General features: G+C 38.4%; 1 protein-coding gene across 1 annotated transcript in view; it reads left to right on the top strand.

The window, feature by feature from the left end:
* The first annotated feature begins 931 nt into the window (after nucleotides 1-931).
* fstl5 (follistatin-like 5) overlaps nucleotides 932-21,759 on the top strand; it is a 100,190-nt gene continuing 79,362 nt past the window's right edge. The window contains exons 1-2 of the mRNA XM_046030004.1: nucleotides 932-965; nucleotides 3,043-3,291. Coding sequence (XP_045885960.1) covers nucleotides 932-965; nucleotides 3,043-3,291 — 283 coding nt within the window. The remainder of the gene's footprint in view (nucleotides 966-3,042; nucleotides 3,292-21,759) is intronic.

The raw sequence follows: 21,759 nt of genomic DNA, 5'->3' as shown, positions 1-21,759 counted from the left end.
CAAACTCCATGCGGGCTTTCATGTGTCTTGCACTGAGGAGAGGCTTCCGTCGGGCCACTCTGCCATAAAGCCCCGACTGGTGGATTGCTGCAGTGATGGTTGACTTACTACAACTTTCTCCCATCTCCCGACTGCATCTCTGGAGCTCAGCCACAGTGACCTTTGGGTTCTTCTTTACCTCTCTCACCAAGGCTCTTCTCCCCCGACAGCTCAGTTTGGCCGGATGGCCAGCTCTAGAAAGGGTTCTGGTCGTCCCAAACGTCTTCCATTTGAGGATTATGGAGGCCACTGTGCTCTTAGGAACCTTAAGTGCAGCAGAAATTTTTTTGTAACCTTGGCCAGATCTGTGCCTTGCCACAATTCTGTCTCTGAGCTCTTCAGGCAGTTCCTTTGGCCTCATGATTCTCATTTGCTCTGACATGCACTGTGAGCTGTAAGGTCTTATATAGACAGGTGTGTGGCTTTCCTAATCAATTCCAATCAGTATAATCAAACACAGCTGGACTCAAATGAAGGTGTAGAACCATCTCAAGGATGATCAGAAGAAATAGACAGCACCTGAGTTAAATATGAGTGTCACGGCAAAGGGTCTGAATACTTATGACCATGTGATATTTCAGTTTTTCTTTTTTAATAAATTTGCAAAAATTTCAAGATGGGGTGCTGAGTGTACATTACTGAGAAATAAAATGAACTTTTTTGATTTTTGGAAAATGGCTGCAATGAAACAAAGAGTGAAAAATTTAAAGGGGTCTGAATACTTTCCGTACCCACTGTATCTGTCTGGCCTCCCTGAGTACCGTCAGATATATTACTGAGCTGCTTTTGTGGCTTGCCAATCACCTTCCCTGCAATATTAACAATTTTGGAAAGCTTGTTTTTGTCTTTCACATTCAGGTCGCCATACCAAGCTGTTATATTAAACTGCAAGATGCTTTCTACCGGGCCCCTGTATGCCATCTCGAGTATGTATTGACTAACCCTAAAGCTCCTCAGCTTTATAATTAAAAACAGTCACTGATTGGCTGTCTTAAAAATACTGAGTTTTCATTAAAACTTAAAGTGTGATCAGTCATTGTGCCTAAGTACTTAAATATTCCACTACTTCCACAGGCTGGTTGTTAAGTACAACAGTGGTGATGTTACTGGCCCCTCTCGCACACTTGTTGTCAGAAGTTTAAAAAAGTACACTCACTTCACCACTAACTTGAAAACCTTAATATGGCAAAGCCTACGTGGGAATACACAGTAAGAGGTGGAAAAAATATGTTGAGGGTTTACTGCCCGGAATGGGATTTAAGCTGAACTGAGACAGCCTTAGATCTTCCTATCAGGCTACATAATACTTACACATACCACATAGACATATAGACATATTGAACATATTTCTCTCTGCTAGTTAATTTAAAGTTATTTGATGAAGTTAAGCCCTGACTTACCCGGTACAGGGTCGATCAATTTTCGTGCAAAATGTAAATGAGAAATCCATGTCTCATCCTAGTATTTTGTCACCTTATCCATGCCAGCCACCTCCGTGAAGCTAGGAGGCTCATCTAGAATCTCAAACCAACCATTTTTATCCATACCATACGCACATCAAACACCAAGCATCTAAATGAGCTTATATCACAACATAAATCACTCTGTGAACACTGTACACCTCCAGTTATTGCCTTCTAGATATCTCTCATCTCATCCTACACCGCAGTCCGACCACTCTAAAGAAAGCTCAGCTCCAGCTCTGATCAGTTGTGTAACTCATATCACTCAAATCACCAAACTCAGAGTTATTAGCCGGATAACAACAACAACAAACGCACCGTTACCCATATACAGTTACAAACGCTGACTTACGTTTGCTGTTCTCGCTGTTATCTGTTCAAGAATAGCTCACTTGTTGACAAAAATAATTCTGGCTGCCATTTTGGATATTGTGCAATCCATCTAAGCTCTCTGAGTTTCGGTTCGCCTAAAACTGCAGGAGAGGAAAAGCGTTGCTTTGGAACAGACTGTCTTTATCGTTGTCTGCCGGCCGACTCGTTGTAGTTACACAGACATCCAATATACCAAACGATTTGTCTTCTCAAGACGAAAAGATATAGCCCACTTACCCTGTAGGATGTTCTGAAGTTGTGGGCCTGTAAAGCATGAGAGTTCATTCGGTCATAGGCATGTTAATGAATATTTACTATTTCAACGTTTTGGAAGCTTTGTTATTTGGAACATGGTTGTATGGACAGAAATAGTGTTTTGAAGAAAACTCCCAATACCAGTGAACATATAAACCGTAAATATGGCCAAAACAGGGACATTCACCTGGTATATTTTTGAAACATTGTGTAATAACTGTTGTATATTAGTTTCTTTTCATCAAATTTACAGTTACATTTGTATTCCAGGTGGCTTCACAACTATTGGAGATATTCTGTTACTAAAATATAGTAAAATATTGATCTCTGTTTACTCTTTAATAGCAAAATAAATAGCTTTATTGATTCATATTCCTACGCTTCTGACCTATCAAAGGAGACCAGAATTATACATCTAGGCCTAATAGTTGAGAAGTTATTTCTGATTCATTTTGGGTAACAATTTAGGCATTTGTCCTGGAAATAGGGGCAAATAGCTGGTAGTTACCAACAGGTTAAGATGCACTTACATTTATATGAGAGATTTGCAGACTTGCCTCTCTGCCTGCAAATATCAAATTACAAAACAGAAGATGTTTTCGTTTTCATTGCATTTTCAATAATATTTGGGTTGACTTTTTTAATCACTCCCACTGTTACTGCTTTGTAGTGAACTTGACTCGCATAATTTATGGATTTGGCTGTCACTTTGTGAGTTGAGAAAAACACTACCCAGTATTGACAGGGATTGTCTGAGTGTTGAGGGGACTGAAACAGCCTAAATAAGATTCATCCTGTAATAAGAGTGTAATCACAGCTTTCCATCTGTTCAGATCCACGTACAGATCTCTGGTTGGGGTCAGAAAAAAATGTAACTCGTTTTTTCTTCTGTTTTTTTCTGTGTTTTCTGCAGGTTTTATGGGACACAATGGCTATCCAGGTCCATGTGAACACAAGTACTGTGGCTTGGGGCGTCACTGTGTAGTTAACCATGAGACAGGCCAAGGGGAGTGTAAGTGCTTGGATCACTGTAAACCGCATTATAAACCTGTGTGCGGTTCAGATGGGAAGCTGTACCAGAACCATTGTGAACTCCACCGGGCCTCTTGTCTCAGAGGACACAGGATTACCATCATGCACAGTGAAGAGTGCTTCTATAAAGGTAAGAGCTCATGTGACCTTTAACTAATGTAGGATGTGGATGGTCCAGTGGATACTGTATGCATTGCACTGTACCCTTTGCAATGTATGTGTGGTCCTGTTGACCCACAACCTGTGGGATTTAATTGACTCAGGTTAACTTCCTACAATGACAGGTGCTAAAATAAAAGGATATGAGGTCATGTGCTCTCATCCAAACAGCGGATATGCAGTTTTGCTATAGGTACCACTGTGGAACACAAATGCTTAGGCCTGAGCAGTGTTATTGCCATGCCTGACCCACTGAGCCACACAGGACTGCATCTAGGTTACTTATGACCTAAAGGAATAGGGAAATGAAAGTGAATTAAGAAGACTTTTTCAACATATAGTAGAAGATCAATAACTGAAGCATCTATGAGTGAGAGACTTTAGCAGGTTAGGAAATTACCATCAGCCGAATGTTTGCTGATAAGCTAGTTTACTCCATCAGCCTCTTTGGCAGTTAAGCAACCATCATTAGGAAGTGCCCTTCTAATCTTTTGCTATTTGGTTGGTAAAATAGTGAAAACCTCCATTTGGGCATACAGACAGAGCATGTTCCTACCCTTTATTTAAATGGCTTATTGAACATATTTTCAAATATACAGCAACACTGGAATGAAAATATATAATCTCATCCACCCAAAGTGAACAAAAAAAACGATCACAATGTTGTATATTGTGGATTTTGCTCATTTTGCAGAAATTATACCCAAAATCTGAATGCAATTTACTTTGGGGACTGTGGACTTGAAGAAATAGTTTTCCATTATGTGTAAAAGACTTTCATATCTGTCCGTTAAATATGAAGCTACACACAAAGACAACAGGGGGAAAGAGCTAGCCTGGCTAATCTAAGAAGATAACAAATCCACCCCTGTAAAGCTCACTAATTAATCAGTTGCCAAGCAACCAGCAGAGAGTCCAGGAAGTTGCTGCTAGTTTGGCACATAACCCCCTGTGAACCAGCGAATTGTTATTTTTACTTTTATGTCTTTGTACAGATTGAACAAACAAGATTTAATGTTTGTTCAACTAATTTACAAAACATGTTAATTAGTAAGATTTTAGAGGTGTTGGTAGGTGGATTTTGTTCTCTTTGGACTGAGAAAATGGTGTCACCCTTCTCATTATTGTTAGAAACCAAATGTCGAACTATTCGTTTAAAGGAGACCTATTCTGCTTTTCCACATTTGATGACTTATCTACACTGTTGGATGTTCATGTTAAACATGGGCAAAGCTTCAAATAATGAGGTTGAGCAGCATCCTAATTAGGGCGGTATCTGTAATCTTCTTCACAAAGCTATTACCATTCTGAAGTTGATGCATTATGTATCTCAAATCTATATACTTAATGTCAAAATACAAGCACATGCAGTACATCAAATAACACAACACATATCAGTAGAACAGAATGTTGCTTACACAAGAGACATTGTAAAATGGACAAGAACCAATCGCATAAAATATGGACAAACACAGTAGTGTATAATATTGCATAGTGAGTGCAACATAAACAATAAAAGACACAATCTGAAGCCAGCCATATAGCTCTTTGTAAAATGCACAGCTTGGTTTGGAGGCAGGAGCAGGTGGTAGTGGTGTAGTGTTCATATTTCCCCAGAGAAGGTTGACTGCTCTCTACTGTTGATTGTATAAACACACCAATTATTCTTGGTCCCTGGAAACAAGGCTGCTCTCCCTTTTGTAAAGCTAGACATCAGTGAAGTAAAAGCTCCTGACACACTCCACCTTTGTTCCATTCAGGTTGAAGGGGATACTTATTCAGCAGCATATTCATAATATTCATGAGCGATTGACTCAGTCTCTTGATTGATTTCGACTGGGTTTCTTGTTAACTTTAAAAAGTAACTTGATACAATACTGGGAATGGCTTTGGATCTATATACTGTTGCTCTCTGTGGTCCTCCTTACAGAGAGTTTTGGGGGTAACATCTTTCGATTGTAAAGCCAAAACAAAAACAAACAGCACATCCTTCTCACCAAGTACGCATTCTTCCACCACTGACATGTTCAATTTAGAGATGAACAAAGCCTCACTGCAGGGAGGAAAACATGAACAGGATTTTACAACAATCCCCTACACTATACAAGAGCCAAAATAACAACCATCTTAAAACAGCCGCCTCATGACTTGGCATTTATTAAGAGCAGCCTGTGCAGAAACATTGTAGGTAAGCCAATGTTAAAAATCAAAGCATCTGTTTCATCCCAATCACAGAAAAAGGCATTCAGATCGATGATACATCCCTGGTGGGTGACAGGCCTAATCAGCCTCTCTCATGTGTCCTGTCCTCTCAGACTAACCCTCTCCCACCCCCTCTACACCCAATCAGTATATTTCCGCAATGCAGAGTGGGATATTTGACCAATGTCAGACAATCAATATCAGATCAACGTGAGCCAAAAGACGGAATAAAAAAAACACTAGCCCTCTTTTTTTCTCTCAATTCATTCCTTGCTTAGTCCAAACGTTTTCTTTTTACTTTGACTGATATGTAATCAATTTCTCATTGGATGAGAGCTCCAGGGAGAGGACGCGGAAACCTTTTGTAGCGATTAGTAACCTCTGCTGAAGGCATCGTTTTCTTCTCTGCACTTACAAATATTTAAAAATAAAACCATAAATGATAAAAAAAAAAATCTTGTTAAACCATGAATTATAAAAATGTTCTTTACAGTTTTAAATCTTGACACAGGAAATCAGAGGGATTGCTTGAAAATGTCACAGCTGCACAGAATTTGTTCTTTGTTGCAACTACAAAAGGCACCATGGCAATAAGAGGAAATGGATAATTGAGCAAATGTAATAGAGCTTACAGCCAAATCTAGATGTAATTATGATTCATGGGTTATTAGTGGGTAAAATGGAATGTGCCCTCAACGGCATGTTAAATGTGTCACTTGATTTTTTGTCCTTAAGGCAATGGGTTTAATGTACCTAGCAATATGGAGCTATATGCTCATTATCACAGCATAATAATGAATTTCCTTTAGTTCAATATAAGTTACCTTCACTAAGGAAGTTATGTTTTGTGTCCCAGTTGTCTCTGTCTGATATTTACTTGGATATCTATGTTCAATTAAATTTGGTAGAAAGTCAGGCCGTGGGCTAAGAAGCAAGTGATTACTTTGTAGCCACGTCAGCGGCTGGCCTTAGGGATAGCAATTTCGGTCGGTCGGTCAGTCCAATACTGAAATATTTCAACCATTATTGGGTTGATTGTCATGAAATTTGGTATAGACATTAATGGTCCCCAGAGGACAAACCCTACTGAGTTTGGTCATCCATTATTGTCTGAAGTAGCTTCACAACTATTGGATGAATTGTTCATGTTCTGCTCATGATGAATTGTAACTTTGGTGATCCCCTGAAATTATATCTAGTGCCATCAATTTTTATTTTACCTGCAAAATCAGTGCCATTCCCCATGTTCTACTTTTTCAGAGTTTTACATAATCATCCTTTCATATGCGACGTAAGATTTGCACCATGCAGACACTAGCACAAATGGCAAGAAATCTGCAACTGTAGCTTGGTGCGTATATTTCATAAATACAGCACATCTTTGGGGTAGCATGAACACCGGAACCTGAACAACTGGCGCAAAAGCCTTAGTAAATACGGCCACAAGTTGTTGCCACAGGTACTGCATGAAATACCTGTCCTTACAGCAGCATAAGTTCTTTCTTCTCTCCAGTGTATTAAACTGGTTGTAATCTATGACCATAGACTGTTAAATTCAAAAAGCCGTAAATTAATGTTCAATGCCAGATGGATGACAGGCTGGTTTCACTAATGCTTTGCTGACTGCCACAAATTGGCTCATACCTTCCTTATTGTTAGATATACAGAAGCTAATGACTAACCAATGGTCTAGTTGCATCATTTATTAGCAGCTTGCATTCAGTGGTCAGTCAGTACAAACCTAATTTTAATTATGGATGTGCAGGTCATCTTATTTTAGACCCATATGTGTTCAGCAGATTTTAAATCCAAACAAAGCCCACCAGTCCTCTGCCACACTACTGTTTTTTAAACATATAAATTCCTCCAGTGCAAATATTCACAAAACAATGTGTTAGTGATATGCAGAGAGAGTTTTCTATTAGTATGTTTATATACTGCATTTGCATATTCAGATTTCTCTTGGGTATTGTATGATATTGCTAGCAATTTAGTATTTAATATACAATTTTATTATATATAAAATTATAGGGCTAAAGTAGAATATAATGTTGCAGTACCTTCGATTCAATCTTTAGCAGAAGCTGTGAGACTGTATAATTTATATACTGTATTCAAATGTCTACATGATGTTTTAATGTGACGTCAAATCAGCAGACAAGTCCAAGGCATCTTATGATCACTGAAAAAAATGTGCTTCATTTTAATTTGATAGACATACAATTAGTCCCCTGGACAAGTTTAAATTTAGAGCCGCTGGAGATGATTGCTTTTGAACTGACCCGCATATGCAAGAAGTTGAGACACTATTGGTTCTGCTCCCAGCTGGATGGGTCTATGTTGGAAACGGACAGACCTTGTCAGACCTTCTCTGTGCCTCTTATCTGCTATGGAAGACAGGATAAAAAATGACAGACATGTGTTGACTGAAGCTTCTCATTAGCACTGGGGAGAGCATATGACCCACCATTTACCCCTCGCACTGCATGGCAACTTAGCCAGGATCGGATCTGATTGAAAATTAAGTGGTGCACAAAAGCCTGTCCAATCTGCGGAGGGAAATGTGTGCATGAAGACGAGCAATCTGTAGCAGGCAATTGCTATGAGCAGAGACAATCACGGCGAAGGTTGCGGCACATCAAGCAAGTAGTTTCAGTGCATTCAGCACATCCAATTATCTGGGAGATCATACATTTAGAAAACCTTCAGACATTTGGCTCCCAATAAACCGTCCATGCCAGATCTTCTCAATTTTTTTTATTTACTACTTACTGTTCGGTTGCACTACATCATTTACTTTGCTATTTCATCATGATGTTGGGAAACAATGATCAAGTTTTTTACATGGGCTGTGTTTCAACATTTGAGCTGAGCAGGTGTTGCTAGATTACATCATACCTGTATAAAGTACATGTTCAGGGGGGGCTCAGCTTTTCTTAGATAAAAGTAGGGGGAGGCGCCAAGGAAAAAAGGTTGGGAACCACTGATTTAGATGACTAAATGGGTGTAATGTAAAATATGTTAAGTTAGCAGTCAGCCGATGTAGTGTCATGCTTAATACGCATGACAGGGTATGGGCAGTGCAATAATAATAGTACTGTTTTTAATCACAGTTATGCCTGCCCAGCAATATGATCCTGAATATACAATAGAATTACTGCCAAAACGTGATTAATGACTGCTATGTCAGAACCTAGAATAGCACTTACTGTAATACCTGACATCTTTAAATTGCTTTTGTTGGCAGACCAACAGTCCAAAGCCAAAGATACTTAGTTTACTACTACTTCTTGAAACTAGATAAAAGCTGCAAATGTAAACATTAACTAGAATAACAGTCTCACTTAAGTAAGCCTAGGTAAATATCCTAAACTATTAGGGATGTGAAGGGTACAGGGAGTGTAAGGTGCATGTTGTGTATGGATGCATGTTGTAGGCTACAGATTGTGTTTATACTTACCTAGATCGGAATACAATGCGAGCTACGCTACCTGCAGATGTGGTCAGGCAGCCTGGGATCTGCTCTCTGCAAAATACAAATTAGAACAACTTTTTATCTTAGTGTATTTTTTTTTTACTGCTGTACAGCAGTTACATTTTACTTTTTTGTACCAAACCAGGCACAGCAATAACGAACATCTGTAATTAGGCTGTCTATAAAAGTAGGGCTTGTTTAACTATAGTGCTTTTGTTGTTATGTGCTTCCCTGGCATCTCAGCAGAACAAACTCTTTGTGGATGACTCCCCTGGGCTGTGCCAAGAAAAACATGTTCATGAAGCATCATAGCATCTGGCCTCCAGAGAGATTCTACCTTAGTGATGTTTCCCACTGGAGAGGCACTCCAGTGAGATCAACTTGTGTACAGTAAAGGGCTTCAGAGCCTCCTGTGCATTCTTGCTTTCTTTTTAATGACTCTGTGGCACCATTAGTGCTGCAACCTCTGTACGAGACCTGGCATTGTCATCGACAGCAGTGCCAAAGAACAAGCTCCTCATTAAAATCTAGACCTGTGGATCATTAAGTTTGCAAGGACATCCAAACCATTGTCAGCTGCAGGGTCTTGGTGCCGGCCGACTCTGAAGTTAGAGTTGGTGTACATAACAATCTGCTTTGATGATCAAGGGTTTTGCTCTAAAATGAGGTTGACCTGTCTGAGACCAGATATCAAATCAAAAAATTAACTGACTTTTGCAGGCTCTATACTCTTGTTTATTTTGGAGATATTGACAAATGCACTTTATTATTTCTTCTGGTACAATATTCTGAAATTTGGACATAAAATATAATGGATGTGGCATCTGGCTAAATGTTCCTGTTGAATTCTGCAGCACTCAGGGCAGAGGAGATTAATGTTCCAGTTCAGTCTATCCAGATTATGTGCTCATCTGCTGTGTATCAGATCAGTTGATGCAGGATCAGATTGATTTTTTTTTACTAAGAGCCACACACACACAAGCACTACAGAAGCTGGGTGACTATCTTTGGTGTGTGTACATTGATGGCATAAGAAACAAGCTTATATGATATTACATATTTTTGGGTCTTTGTTACTCTGAAATGGATATTTGTGACAACAACCTTATCACAGTTAAGAAAAAGGCAAAATAAGGGCAAACAAGCTATAAAAAGAGAGAGAAAGTTTCTAAGTGAGCTACATATCCTAACAATATTCTGGGCTTGCATAAACTCACTGTCAGTCATTATGCCATTTCAATGGTCAGTAAGAGAATTATGTTATTAGTTTGACATGATGCAGAGAATAGAGAAATACAAGACCACGTTCATGGCATTACTACCTGAGAGAACTCAATGAAATTACTTTTCAGAACAGGAATGAATGATGCCTCCATGACTCACTCTGCCATATATTAATAGGAGACATTAATAAGGGCTATTGTCTGGAGCAATGACAGTGAGTATTAATATGTCCCTTGTAGGTGGACAAATCAGTGTTTCACAAAACTCGATCATTGGAAAACTTCGAGTAACAGAACATTGGCAACCTAAATCAGTGCAGGGGCATAACAGTGAAACAAAGATAATGTCGCTTTTTTCATTGATTTTTTTTTATTTTTTTATTCTCCAGTCTCCATCTTTGACACGGGCATCTGTTAATGATAGTCACATCACTGAGTACATGGCACCCTTAGCCTCCCTTATTATAGCTGAATGAAGACAGATGCAGTAGAAAAACAGTGTAGATGTATGACATAGCTGTAGGGAGTGGCATTGACCCATTTGCTGAAAACTGATATGTTCAGGGAAATTTCAAAGCACAATTGTCTCATCACTCTTTGTGTCTCCACTAGTAGCTCTTTTCATGCAGTGGACAGGAAGGGGGCATTGAAGATGAAAAGAGAATAACCAATAATAATACACATGAAATTAGGTGCAGAAATTAAAAATATGATGAGGGTGAAATGTTAAGGTGAATCAAAACTCCCCACATGTACACATTTGAAAATCTATGATCTTGGTGTTTTCCAAGTAAAGGCACTCAGAAATTAAGATTACTGATACCTGCAATCAGGGGCACAAGAAATATGAGGAACAACGGTACAGTGTGGTTTCAAATGGAAAATGAGGGCCAAAGTTACTGCAGATGGCGAGGACAGTTAATATTTACTGAAGGACATGGCCTGGAGCAGCTATCCCTTGTGCTGTATGACAAGGATGAGGAGCTACAGTAGTCTAATTTTAAAGGCTGCAGGTTCCGTTTGTTTATTCACAGCCCTGACTCCTGTCAAAGTGACAAAACACTAAACCCCAACATGTCACCTAAATTAGCTGGTAAGTCATTGGTTATAGGTTTATATGGCAGCTCCTGTCATAAGTGGGTTTTGCTACAAGCTGTTACCTTCACGATCAAGAGTAAATTACAGCTTCCTGACCTGCTCATCTTCTTTATGTTGATAGCCCAAAAGCATATTGAAATCACAAGACTATGATCCAAATGTGAAAGCATAGGCCTACCCCCAAAACTCAAAACACTGTTGGCACCTCTTGTCACTCCAAAACTGATTGAGAAGGTTTTTTTATGAAAACCCTCACCAGCAGCCTTGTTACCCTGTTTTGTACTGGGTTGCTTCTAGGGGTGAGGGATAAATCGATCAAGCCCAGTTACAAGAAAGCGTTGCCCCAGCTATACTGGAGGATGAAATGAAAAGTTGAATAAACATTGAGAAAAGCCAGCAGCATCCGTAGTGTGTAACAATGTACACATTTTTCTTTCCTTTAAGTGTTTGGTCAGACAGTGATCATCAAGACCATCTAGCTTCAGACGCAAGTAAAGTTTTACACAGAATGCACTGGATTAAGAACCTAAACATGGAGTCCCCTTTCAATTTAATGAATTAAATTGGTTTGAATCCAGAAGTGATCGGAGTCAAATTGTGATGTCAAGAATTTGAATCAAATCGTGAGATTCCAAAAGATTCCCGCCCATAGTTGTTTTCTGCCTGGCAATTGCCATCCTCTTCCTTCTCCTCCTCCTCAACCATAAGACAATGATCTGTAGCATAGCTATTATAACTGATGATTGCAAAGCACTGTGATGAAGAGATGTGTGGACACTGGACATTCGCTTGTCATCCTATACTTTAATTTGATTCATAGTTGTCGGTGTGCCCTTGAATCTTGGAAACACGATGAGCTTTGCTGTCAGTAGTTCTTCTAATGTGATTTTAATCTCATCTTGCTAGGATGCCTCTTTTGTTGTGTGTATGTAGTTAATTTTTTCCTTTTGTTGGAGAAAGTCCAGTCGCAGATGGAGGTTGTATAGAGGAGTGATATCAAAGTGATAACACCTGCAAGAATTTTAGCAAATTTAGCAACCATCTCTTTGAGGATTGTTATTAATTTGTGTTTAATTGCAACATCTACTTCAAACAGCAGCTAGGCTGATTAAATCACACTATTACATTATGTTATAAGCTGCATTCTTTCCCTTCATAATATTTTATGCAGCAAGCTGGAAGCTCCATTTTACAGTGTGATTAAAGGGTTTGATTTATGTTCTGTAGATTCTTTACAGTCTGTCTTTGTGTTAGTAAGCATTATCAATTCATGTTGTTATATTCTTATATTTTCTTGTTTGTGTTCATATTATTTCACTTCATTTATTAGGATCCTCATTAGTTGTAGTCCAAGCAACAGCTATTCTTCCTGGAGTCCACATAGACAACCACCAACACAAACACGATACAACACATTACATAACCCAGCTCTCATCAGTAAAAATCACTCTGAACAAACAGAAGAAAAAGAAAATAAGAAAATCTATTATCTAGACAGTACATTGCACTATAAAAAGTCTAGATAAAGCCTACCTACCTTTTTCACCAGATGTTGTTTCAATGACAGTTTAAAGCAATTCTTACTGTTCTTCTGAATAATATGCTCAGGCTGAGTGTTCCATGCAACCATAGCTCCATACATTGCAGTAGAGGTGCTCTGATGAGGATTTTTTGGGCAGATCACCGATTGTTGAAAGCAGTATCGGCCGATACCGATCACTGGCTCTATTTGAAGCCTTTTATTTATCATGTAGCAATATATAGTATACTGTATATTTATTTAATTAGTCCTAAAAACAATGTATTAAGTAAATTAACAGATGATAAAGTATCATGAATTGACAACTGTTTATTTTATTGCCAGGAAACATGGCCAACAAATTCCACTCCCTCAATCTTAAAGACTTAAACCATAGCAGCCTTTACCTGGTTACTGCGAACATCTTATAGCTTAACAATTATAGCTTTCCTGTGGAACAAAATACAAAAACAGAACAAACAGAATCCTTACAAATTTACTTCAACAATAAAACCTGCTGTAGCCAAAATATTTAGGAGATAAAGGAGCACAGGCATCTTGAGTCAATGATAAATTTTGAAGTTGGCGCTTTTGTTCTGGACAGCTCAGGCAGGTTCTGTGGGCTTTAGGGGTTAGAGAGAGGAGCAGAGAGAGGGAGAGTGGGCTACAAAGGAGTCAAAACTGTCACCATTGAGATTTGAAAATGAGGGAAATTTAAAGAAATAAAAATACTATGTTAATTCCATATTGTACTGTTAGTATATTGTTAATATTACTTATAGTTACTATATTCATTATAATTTGATATAGTTTACCACTTGTATAGACCTAATATTATTTCAGTGGGTTTTCATTTATTAAATCCTTGTGCAAGAAGCACAGTCTACATCTTTTACATAGGCCTACTGCCACTGGCTTTACCAGAGGAGAGAGTAGCAAACACTTTAAATACTATTATTATTAATATTTAAACGGGAGGATACTGGGTGAGAACGGGAGGGCTGATATGATGAGAGGAGTAGAGAGAGAAGTGAGGTAATGTGAGGCTACATCCACACTACTACATTTTTTTTAAAAGTGTTTTATAACAAATACAATCTTCTCCGTCCACAGCAGCGTTTTAGCTGTGTGTCAGAGTTGATCTCCGTCAATATTAAAAAGACTGAAAATACACATCTTGTGGCCGTTCACGTAGACTGGGCATGCTCGTGCCGGTGTAAACATGGAGCAGATGGTCTTTGGCAAAATAAGAAAGTAATACAGACGAAGAACCACACAAGAATCTTTTTTGCATTGACTGACATCGAAGTGGAACTGTTACTGAAAGCAACACTAGAGTACAAAGAGACTGTGAAGGCGGAAAACAGACTGGGAGTTTTCGCAAAGTAAATACGGCGACATGCACAGTAGCCTGCAAGTGTTACACATAGGGATGAGGATCGTTAATTTTATTGATACGGATACCCTTATTGAGACTGCTTAACGATCCGATTTTTTATTTGTTGATTGATTTTATTGATTGATTGATTTTATTGATAGCACTATTGATACTTTACTATTATTTAGTGATGGTTATTTAGTAAGACATGAGGTAGGCCTGCAGGGTATGAGGAAAATATTTAATGTGCGATAACTTGCGATAAATAAACATATATTGAAGTGTGCATATTAACTGCCTGGTTGTTTTTAATTTAATATTTTAAATACAGCTAAATGTTGTTTCTTGAGCAGCAACATTAATGTTTACAACAGCAAAGTAACTCTAACTTTATCTGACATCACAAGTAGTGAGTGACGTTTAGAAAGAATAACATCAGTCTGTATCAGTCCCTCCTCCTCTCTCGCTGGCTGCAGGTAACGTTACCAGGTAGGAGGAGAAGTGGCTGGTTTGTCTCAGCCAGCAGCTGAGTTTTTAAGACTACAGACCAGTCTGTGCTCCAGACAGACAGCTTTCTATTTAGCTCGTTTTTAACATTTGGCTAATGCCAAGCTAGCGTTAGCTGTTTTTGTATAAAACATACAGGATGAGATTCTGAGGACAGATGATTTAATTAACCATTTCTACATGTTTAACGTTACCTTACAGACAGGTGTATTGATAAAAGTATTGTCTTTTTACTTGCGAAGGTTTTATCGCACTTCACTTATCACTTACAGTAACGAGCGTAGCTGTCATCAACTAACATTACAGTAGTTTGGAGCTAACTTAACCCTCACCGTATTCCACCACGACGGCGCAGCCTCTCACTCTGCTGTGTGTGTGTGTGTGTGTGTGTGTGTGGGAGCCGACAGAGAGCAAGCAGAGACTGCAACCTGATGATTGTCTTATCGATTGCGTTTCAAATTAAATCAAATTTGACGCTCGAGACATAACGTTACATCATAGCCCGCAAGTCTCCATAGCAGTATCGATAAGCTCGAACCTTATTGATTTTTGGGTTTTGAGAAATTTTGAACCGGGTCCTTTTGGAACCAGGTCTCGAACCCCATCCCTAGTTACACAGTACAAAATATTTTAATAAAAATACTGAAACTAAAACTGTCAGTAGTATCGTGTTTTTGTTTTGCATGACTGAAAAGACAATCAGGAAGCCAAATGTGAGTGTCTGTGTCATCGTTTAATAAAGTCCTCCATTTTTGCCCACGGATTCGCCATTTTAATCTGGACGAGAGGCGTAAACATCGAAACGTCTCCGTTTTAAAATAGAAACTTGAGAGAGAGTGGCAGTCAGATTAAGGGGCACCTCTCTTTGCATCAGATACTCACTGAAGGATCAGTCTCTGCCTGATGCGTTGTGGTCAAGACAAACCCTGGTAGCGGGCGGCATGTGGGTGAGATGAGGACTATGGTGCTAGCTAGCTTTGAAAACCGCTCAGACCACATAGTGAAACCAATTTAGCTGCCATTAACAATTTGTCTGGCGAGTATTGCATCACCTGATCGGGGTTTCTGATCTGCCTTTTTACGGACGACCGATCAAACTAGTTAAAGTCGTTATCGCCGATAACGATCTGTGACCGATCGATCGGAGCACCCTTACATTGCAGTGTTCTTCATCATACTGGTTTTTGCTTTGGGTAGTGTAAATATACCCTCAGTAGCATGCCTGGTATAATAGTCGTGCACATCTGAGCTCCAACATAGCTGTCTATGTAATACCTTGGTAATTTAGTAACGGAAATATTTTTTATAAAATAAATCAAAGAGGCAGTATGTCTATCTTTTACCCGTAACCAGGTTAAACAGCTATACATTGTATTTACATTAGTTCTATAAGAGCATCGAAGTGTACAACGTGTTGCTTTATTCTGAGCAACTTGCAATTTTTTCATCTGAGTCATGGAAGCACTAGACCAAACCACTGAGCAATTATCCAGTTGAGAAAGAACTAATACCTTTAATAATCTGTCCCATTACATTTTTGGGTAAAAATTTAGAACATCTCCTAATCACTGAAATACCTCTTCCCATCTTACTCACCAATTCATCAATATGCGTAGACCATGATAATTTACTATCTATTGTAATACCTAAAAGTTTGATCTCTTGAACTTGTTCAACTGCAACATCATTAACATTCAACTTTAATCTAGGCTCTTTTCTTGAGCAACAATTTCTCCCAAATACTATGCTCTTTGTTTTAGAGACATTAAGAACTAGTTTGTTATTCTTTACCCATTCAGCTACAGACTGCAATTCCCTATTTAAGACAAGTTCTTCAATCGTGGTTTCCGCCATGTATACTGTTACATCATCATCATAAATGCTAACTTTTACCCTATACGTGATTAAGGGTAGTTCATTTGTAAACACAGCATATAACAATGGACTTAAGCAGCTTCCTTGAGGAACTCCACAGCTAATATGTTTATCATCAGAAAAACTTCCATTAAATAAAAACTCCTGTGTTTCCTGTTGGTCAAATAGCGCTCCAGCTAAAGAATTGCAGTCTGATTGAATCCACAACATTTTAGTTTTTTGAATAACCCATGATCAATTATATCAAAAGCTGCACTGAAATATAATAATATAGCACCTACTAATTTGTTACTGTCGATTTCTTTGAGCCCTTCATCTGACATTTGAGTCAGTGCAGTTTCAATGGAGTGCCCCTCTCTATAAGCATGATGGTAATCTGTGTTTAAATCATTAACAGAAAAATAAAATTGTATTTGTTCATAAACAATTCTCTCCATTATCTTACTTACAGCAGGTAACCAACTCATTTGACGACTATTGGGGCCTGAATGATACATTTCCATTCTTGGATAATGGTATAATCTTTGCAGTTTTCCAAGCTTGTGGAAAAACCAATTTCTCCAAACTCAGGTTAAACACATAGCAAACAGGAATGGCAATCAGGTCTGCTACTATTTTTAATAGTTTCCCATCCAAATTATCAATACCTGATGGTTTGTCTTTATGTCCACACAACAATTTTTCCACATAACTTGCGGTAACTTCAGTAAATTGGAACTTACAATTTTTATCTTTCATAATGTGATTTGTTATTAGGTCATATAATTGCTTATAGTTTATTTGGTCCATCAAATTCCTAAGTTTGTTTACTTTACAATTAAAAGATTAATAAAAGAATTAGCAAATTTTCCTTCTGCTTCAATACAGGATGGAGTTGATTTGCTTGTTCTGCCCATAATGTCATTAAAAGTATCCACAGCTTTTTATTGTCATACTTAACATTATTTATCATGTTTTCATAATACAAATTTCTCTTCCTTTCATTCAACTTGGTTAAGTAATTCCTTATCATACGGTAAACTTGCCAATCTGATGTGTAGCTTGACTCAATTGTCATTCTTTTTGCTTGATCCCTCTGTATCATACAATCCTTAAATTCATCATCAATCCAGGGGGATCTAATATTTCTGATAGTCCTTTTTTTCACAGGTGCATGTTTATCAATAACTTTCATCATTTGCTTATTCAAAGCTTCAAGTGCTTCATCTGGATCATCTTTCATCAACACACTTTCCCAGCTTATTTTTCTTACATCCTCAATGAAACGGTCTTCACGAAAGTGTTTGTATGATTTCTTAACGATGATCTTAGGTCCTGCTTTAGGCACCATTGTCTTCCTCACTAATGCCACTACGTTATGATCGCTACAACCTACTGGTATAGATACGACATTGGAACATAACTCTGCTGAATTAGTGAAGATATGATCGATACATGTTCTGGATCCATCACTTTTTATACACACTCTCGTTGGTTGTGATGTGCTTACATATACAATAATAAAATAATAATATAATAAAATAAAATCAGACACAAACTACAGAGTAGACAACACTAATATACACACTGTGAACAAAACAATATAGACATATTGACAAATAGTGCAGTAATCAGAGTGCAAAGGATGCAAGAGTAAACTATTCTCATTATGTACTTGTTGAAGGTGGATATGATATACAGGTACACATACATGCATACATATACACATGTTCACAGTGTGATGGAGCATAGTGCAAAGGATGCTGGAAAAAATAAATGACACCTATGACCTTATGACCTGAGGTAGGTGTATTGGTGTACAGTATATACAATATGACATAGTATGAACATAGTATGAGCAGCACTGAAATAGAGAATGGTGAATAAATAAATAATGAGTGGAAACCAGTAAACAGGTGCTGATTAGAGACAGAGTTACTGGGTTATTGCACAGGAACTGTTCCTGACACTGTGAGTCAGATATCGGCTGTTCATCAGAGTGATGGCTTGTGGGAAGAAACTGTTCCTGAGTCTGTTGGTTTTGGCGTACAATGCTCTGTAGCGCCTACCAGAGGGGAGGAGCTGGAACAGGTTGTGTCAGGGGTGAGATGGATCTGCAGTGATGTTTCAATATACTAATATCTTGACAAACTAACAGAAATAAATAAGTAGTTGTTTACATTTAGTTCATTGATCCAAAAAATATGAAGGGGAGCGCTATAGATAGGATGAATGTCGTGGGTTCAAACCCTGGTTGCTCCGGCCTTTCTGTGTGGAGTTTGCATGTTCTCCCCGTGTCTGCGTGGGTTCTCTCCGGGTGCTCCGGCTTCCTCCCACCATCCAAAGACATGCGGACTAGGTTAATTGGTGACCCTAAATTGTCCTTAGGTGTGAATGTGAGCGTGAGTGGTTGTTTGTCTATGTGTGGCCCTGCGATGGACTGGCGACCTGTCCAGGGTGTACCCCGCCTTGCGCCCGATGTCAGCTGGGATTGGCTCCAGCCCCCCCGCGACCCTGTATTCAGGATAAGCGGTTGACGATGGATGGATGGATGGTTTGTGCTGTATCCCAAAAAATCTTTGGGCAATTGTCCTATGCTATATATGTCTGTGAAGATTCTCAGTCATCCAGGTCTTAGTTATCCAACGAAGGTTAAGTCAAGGGCAACTGGACTTGGTTGAAGATACTGGAAGATGTTTCGTCCCTCATCCAAGGGACCTGACTGACGTTTGTTAAGTTTCCTGGGAAGTGATGAAAGGACAGCATTGTAAGTGGGGGATAAGTGGTGGCGTAGACCCCCTCCCCTGTTCAATGACGGCTTCTCAACCCGGGTGTAGATGGCTTCCTTGACACCTCTTTCAAACCATCCATCTTCTCTGTCTAAAATGTGCACCTGGTGGTCCTAGCGGAATGTAACTACTAAAGTTTGTTTAGAGGAAAGAAATTACCATATCCAACTCCAAATGTAAGAAAAACATACTTAGCAAAAGTTGATCATCTTATCCAGTGGTACTTAAACTGAAGGGGTATATAGTGCAATATGATTTATGTAGGAAAATTTAAAAAAGGTCTTCTGGCACTATCGTGCTGACCTGTGTGACAGTTTATTAGGACCATTGGAGATTTAAAAAATAGATAAAACTCACAAATTTATGAAAAAACACTCAGGTATACAGAGGTGCTGTTGTGGGGAGAGAAAAAGTCACGGAAAGCATAAAAAAATCCACAATGCCTGGAGCCCATTAGATAATGCTGAGGTGCTAACTGTCACCATAAACAAACATCATTTATTTACATTTAATATTCAGATCATTCACAATATTCATTCACATTCAACAGGGGGAGACACGTAGAAACTGCTGTCTGACTTTCTGTCTTATCAATTTCCTCCGCTCTATTTGAGTACTATGGACAGCGCCACGCCTACACACACACACACACACACACACACACACACCCTAACTTATGCTGCGTTCCAGACTACTAAGAACTTGGAAATTTACGACCTCCAACTAGAAAAAGTACTGTGGAACGCCACTTGAAGTCAGAGTTCCTACTTGTGAACTAAAAAAAAATATATACCCCTACTTCATGAGTAGCAGATGAATGATGTCACAACAATGGCTGCGCCCATGGAAGCACAAATTGTAAAAACGTAAACCATAACTGAAAAGGCAACATAAAGCGTATTTGCATGTATTTAATCAGAAGTATAAATACACTCATATATTGTAAAATCTGATCTGCATATAAGTTGATGTAGAAATGTTACAAGGTTGTTTGTCATTATAGGTCTATAACAAAAGGTTGTTAAACTAAACAAAAGTTTGTAGTCCATTCATGCTACACACACAGAACTTAACAGATGATTAAATGTGTATAAAATATGGTAAAAAAAAAAAAAAAATTATATTTATTTTAATAGGCTGTTATACATTTATTTATACAGCCTACAAAAGCTATGTATATTCAAATATGTTGTCTGTTATTATAGGTACACCACAGGCACTGTTGAGGGTTCAATTGTGTGCACACTTCACAAAGAAACATCAGCCAGGTCAGCAATGTTTTTCGTTCACTTTCGGTGTAATGCACCACCATGCACCTGGAAGAACGCTTTGAGGTTAGATATTTAAACTTGGAAATATACCCGTTCTGAGCAGTCTGAAACGCTGCAGTAGCCAGACTCACTTAGCTGTTGGGCTTACTGTAATCATATGTCAAAATATTTAGACACCAGAAAGCATTGAACTACTTGCCAGCATACAGTGACGCTATAGGCCAGTATGTGGGGCTTGCAGATTCTGATAATTACAAAGGAGGTACCGGATTCAACAAATTAAGCCCTTTGGGGTGGGTGAAATCACTGTCCCCTTCCAGCGTTGCCAAGGGGAATAGCCTACAAGTTGTAATGCACTAGTTGAACTTGAAGGGTTGTGGGTGGAGCCCAGAAAGTTCCCTTGAGCCCAGCTGTGTTCAATTAATCCACAAACTAACAGACCTGTTTCTCACATATTTATGATTTTATAATCTTTTGTTTGTAAATTTACATTTTTAATCTCTGATTAATTGTGTTTTTCTCTGAATATTACCTTTCCCACAGCTCCTTTTTTTTTTCTTTTTTTTTACGCCATCGTAGACCTGAATAATTTCTTTTGTTTAAATGAAATTCAACTGGGCTCTGTTTGTATTTGTTGCTTCCCCAATAATGATTGATAAGAATTCAGTTTACATGCTTAGAGCTTCTGAAGGCGGGCATGACAGAAACATTTTGAGAACCACTGCTCTAATCTATTATCCATTACCACAACTTTTAGACTCATTGAGCACAAAAGTAAGTCCCACATAAGCGCTATAAATAAACACCCCAAGAACTGTTCAAGAGGTCCAAGCCAAAGAGAGATGTCCATGTCAGGTAGAACTGTAAATTGAACAGTAAAATGGAAATTAAAATTAAACAAACAAGACATAAACATGTAAGTTTTGTTCAAGCAAAACTGTCTGTTTTGCTTAAACTAATTGAATCATTGCATTAATCATTTGAGTAAAAATAGAAAATATAGACTGTGTTTTATTCAACCAAACACGTATGTTTAACTGCAGTAAAAAGTTAAGTTGTTGGTTTTCTATAGATGATGAAAAACAACCACAAGCAAATCATAAATATTACATAAAAACTTTGT

This window comes from Micropterus dolomieu, linkage group LG19, assembly GCF_021292245.1.
Source record: "Micropterus dolomieu isolate WLL.071019.BEF.003 ecotype Adirondacks linkage group LG19, ASM2129224v1, whole genome shotgun sequence".
Lineage (NCBI taxonomy): Eukaryota > Metazoa > Chordata > Actinopteri > Centrarchiformes > Centrarchidae > Micropterus > Micropterus dolomieu.
The sequence above is the reverse complement of the archived record's forward strand: the minus strand, read 5'-3'. Positions and strand labels throughout refer to the sequence as shown.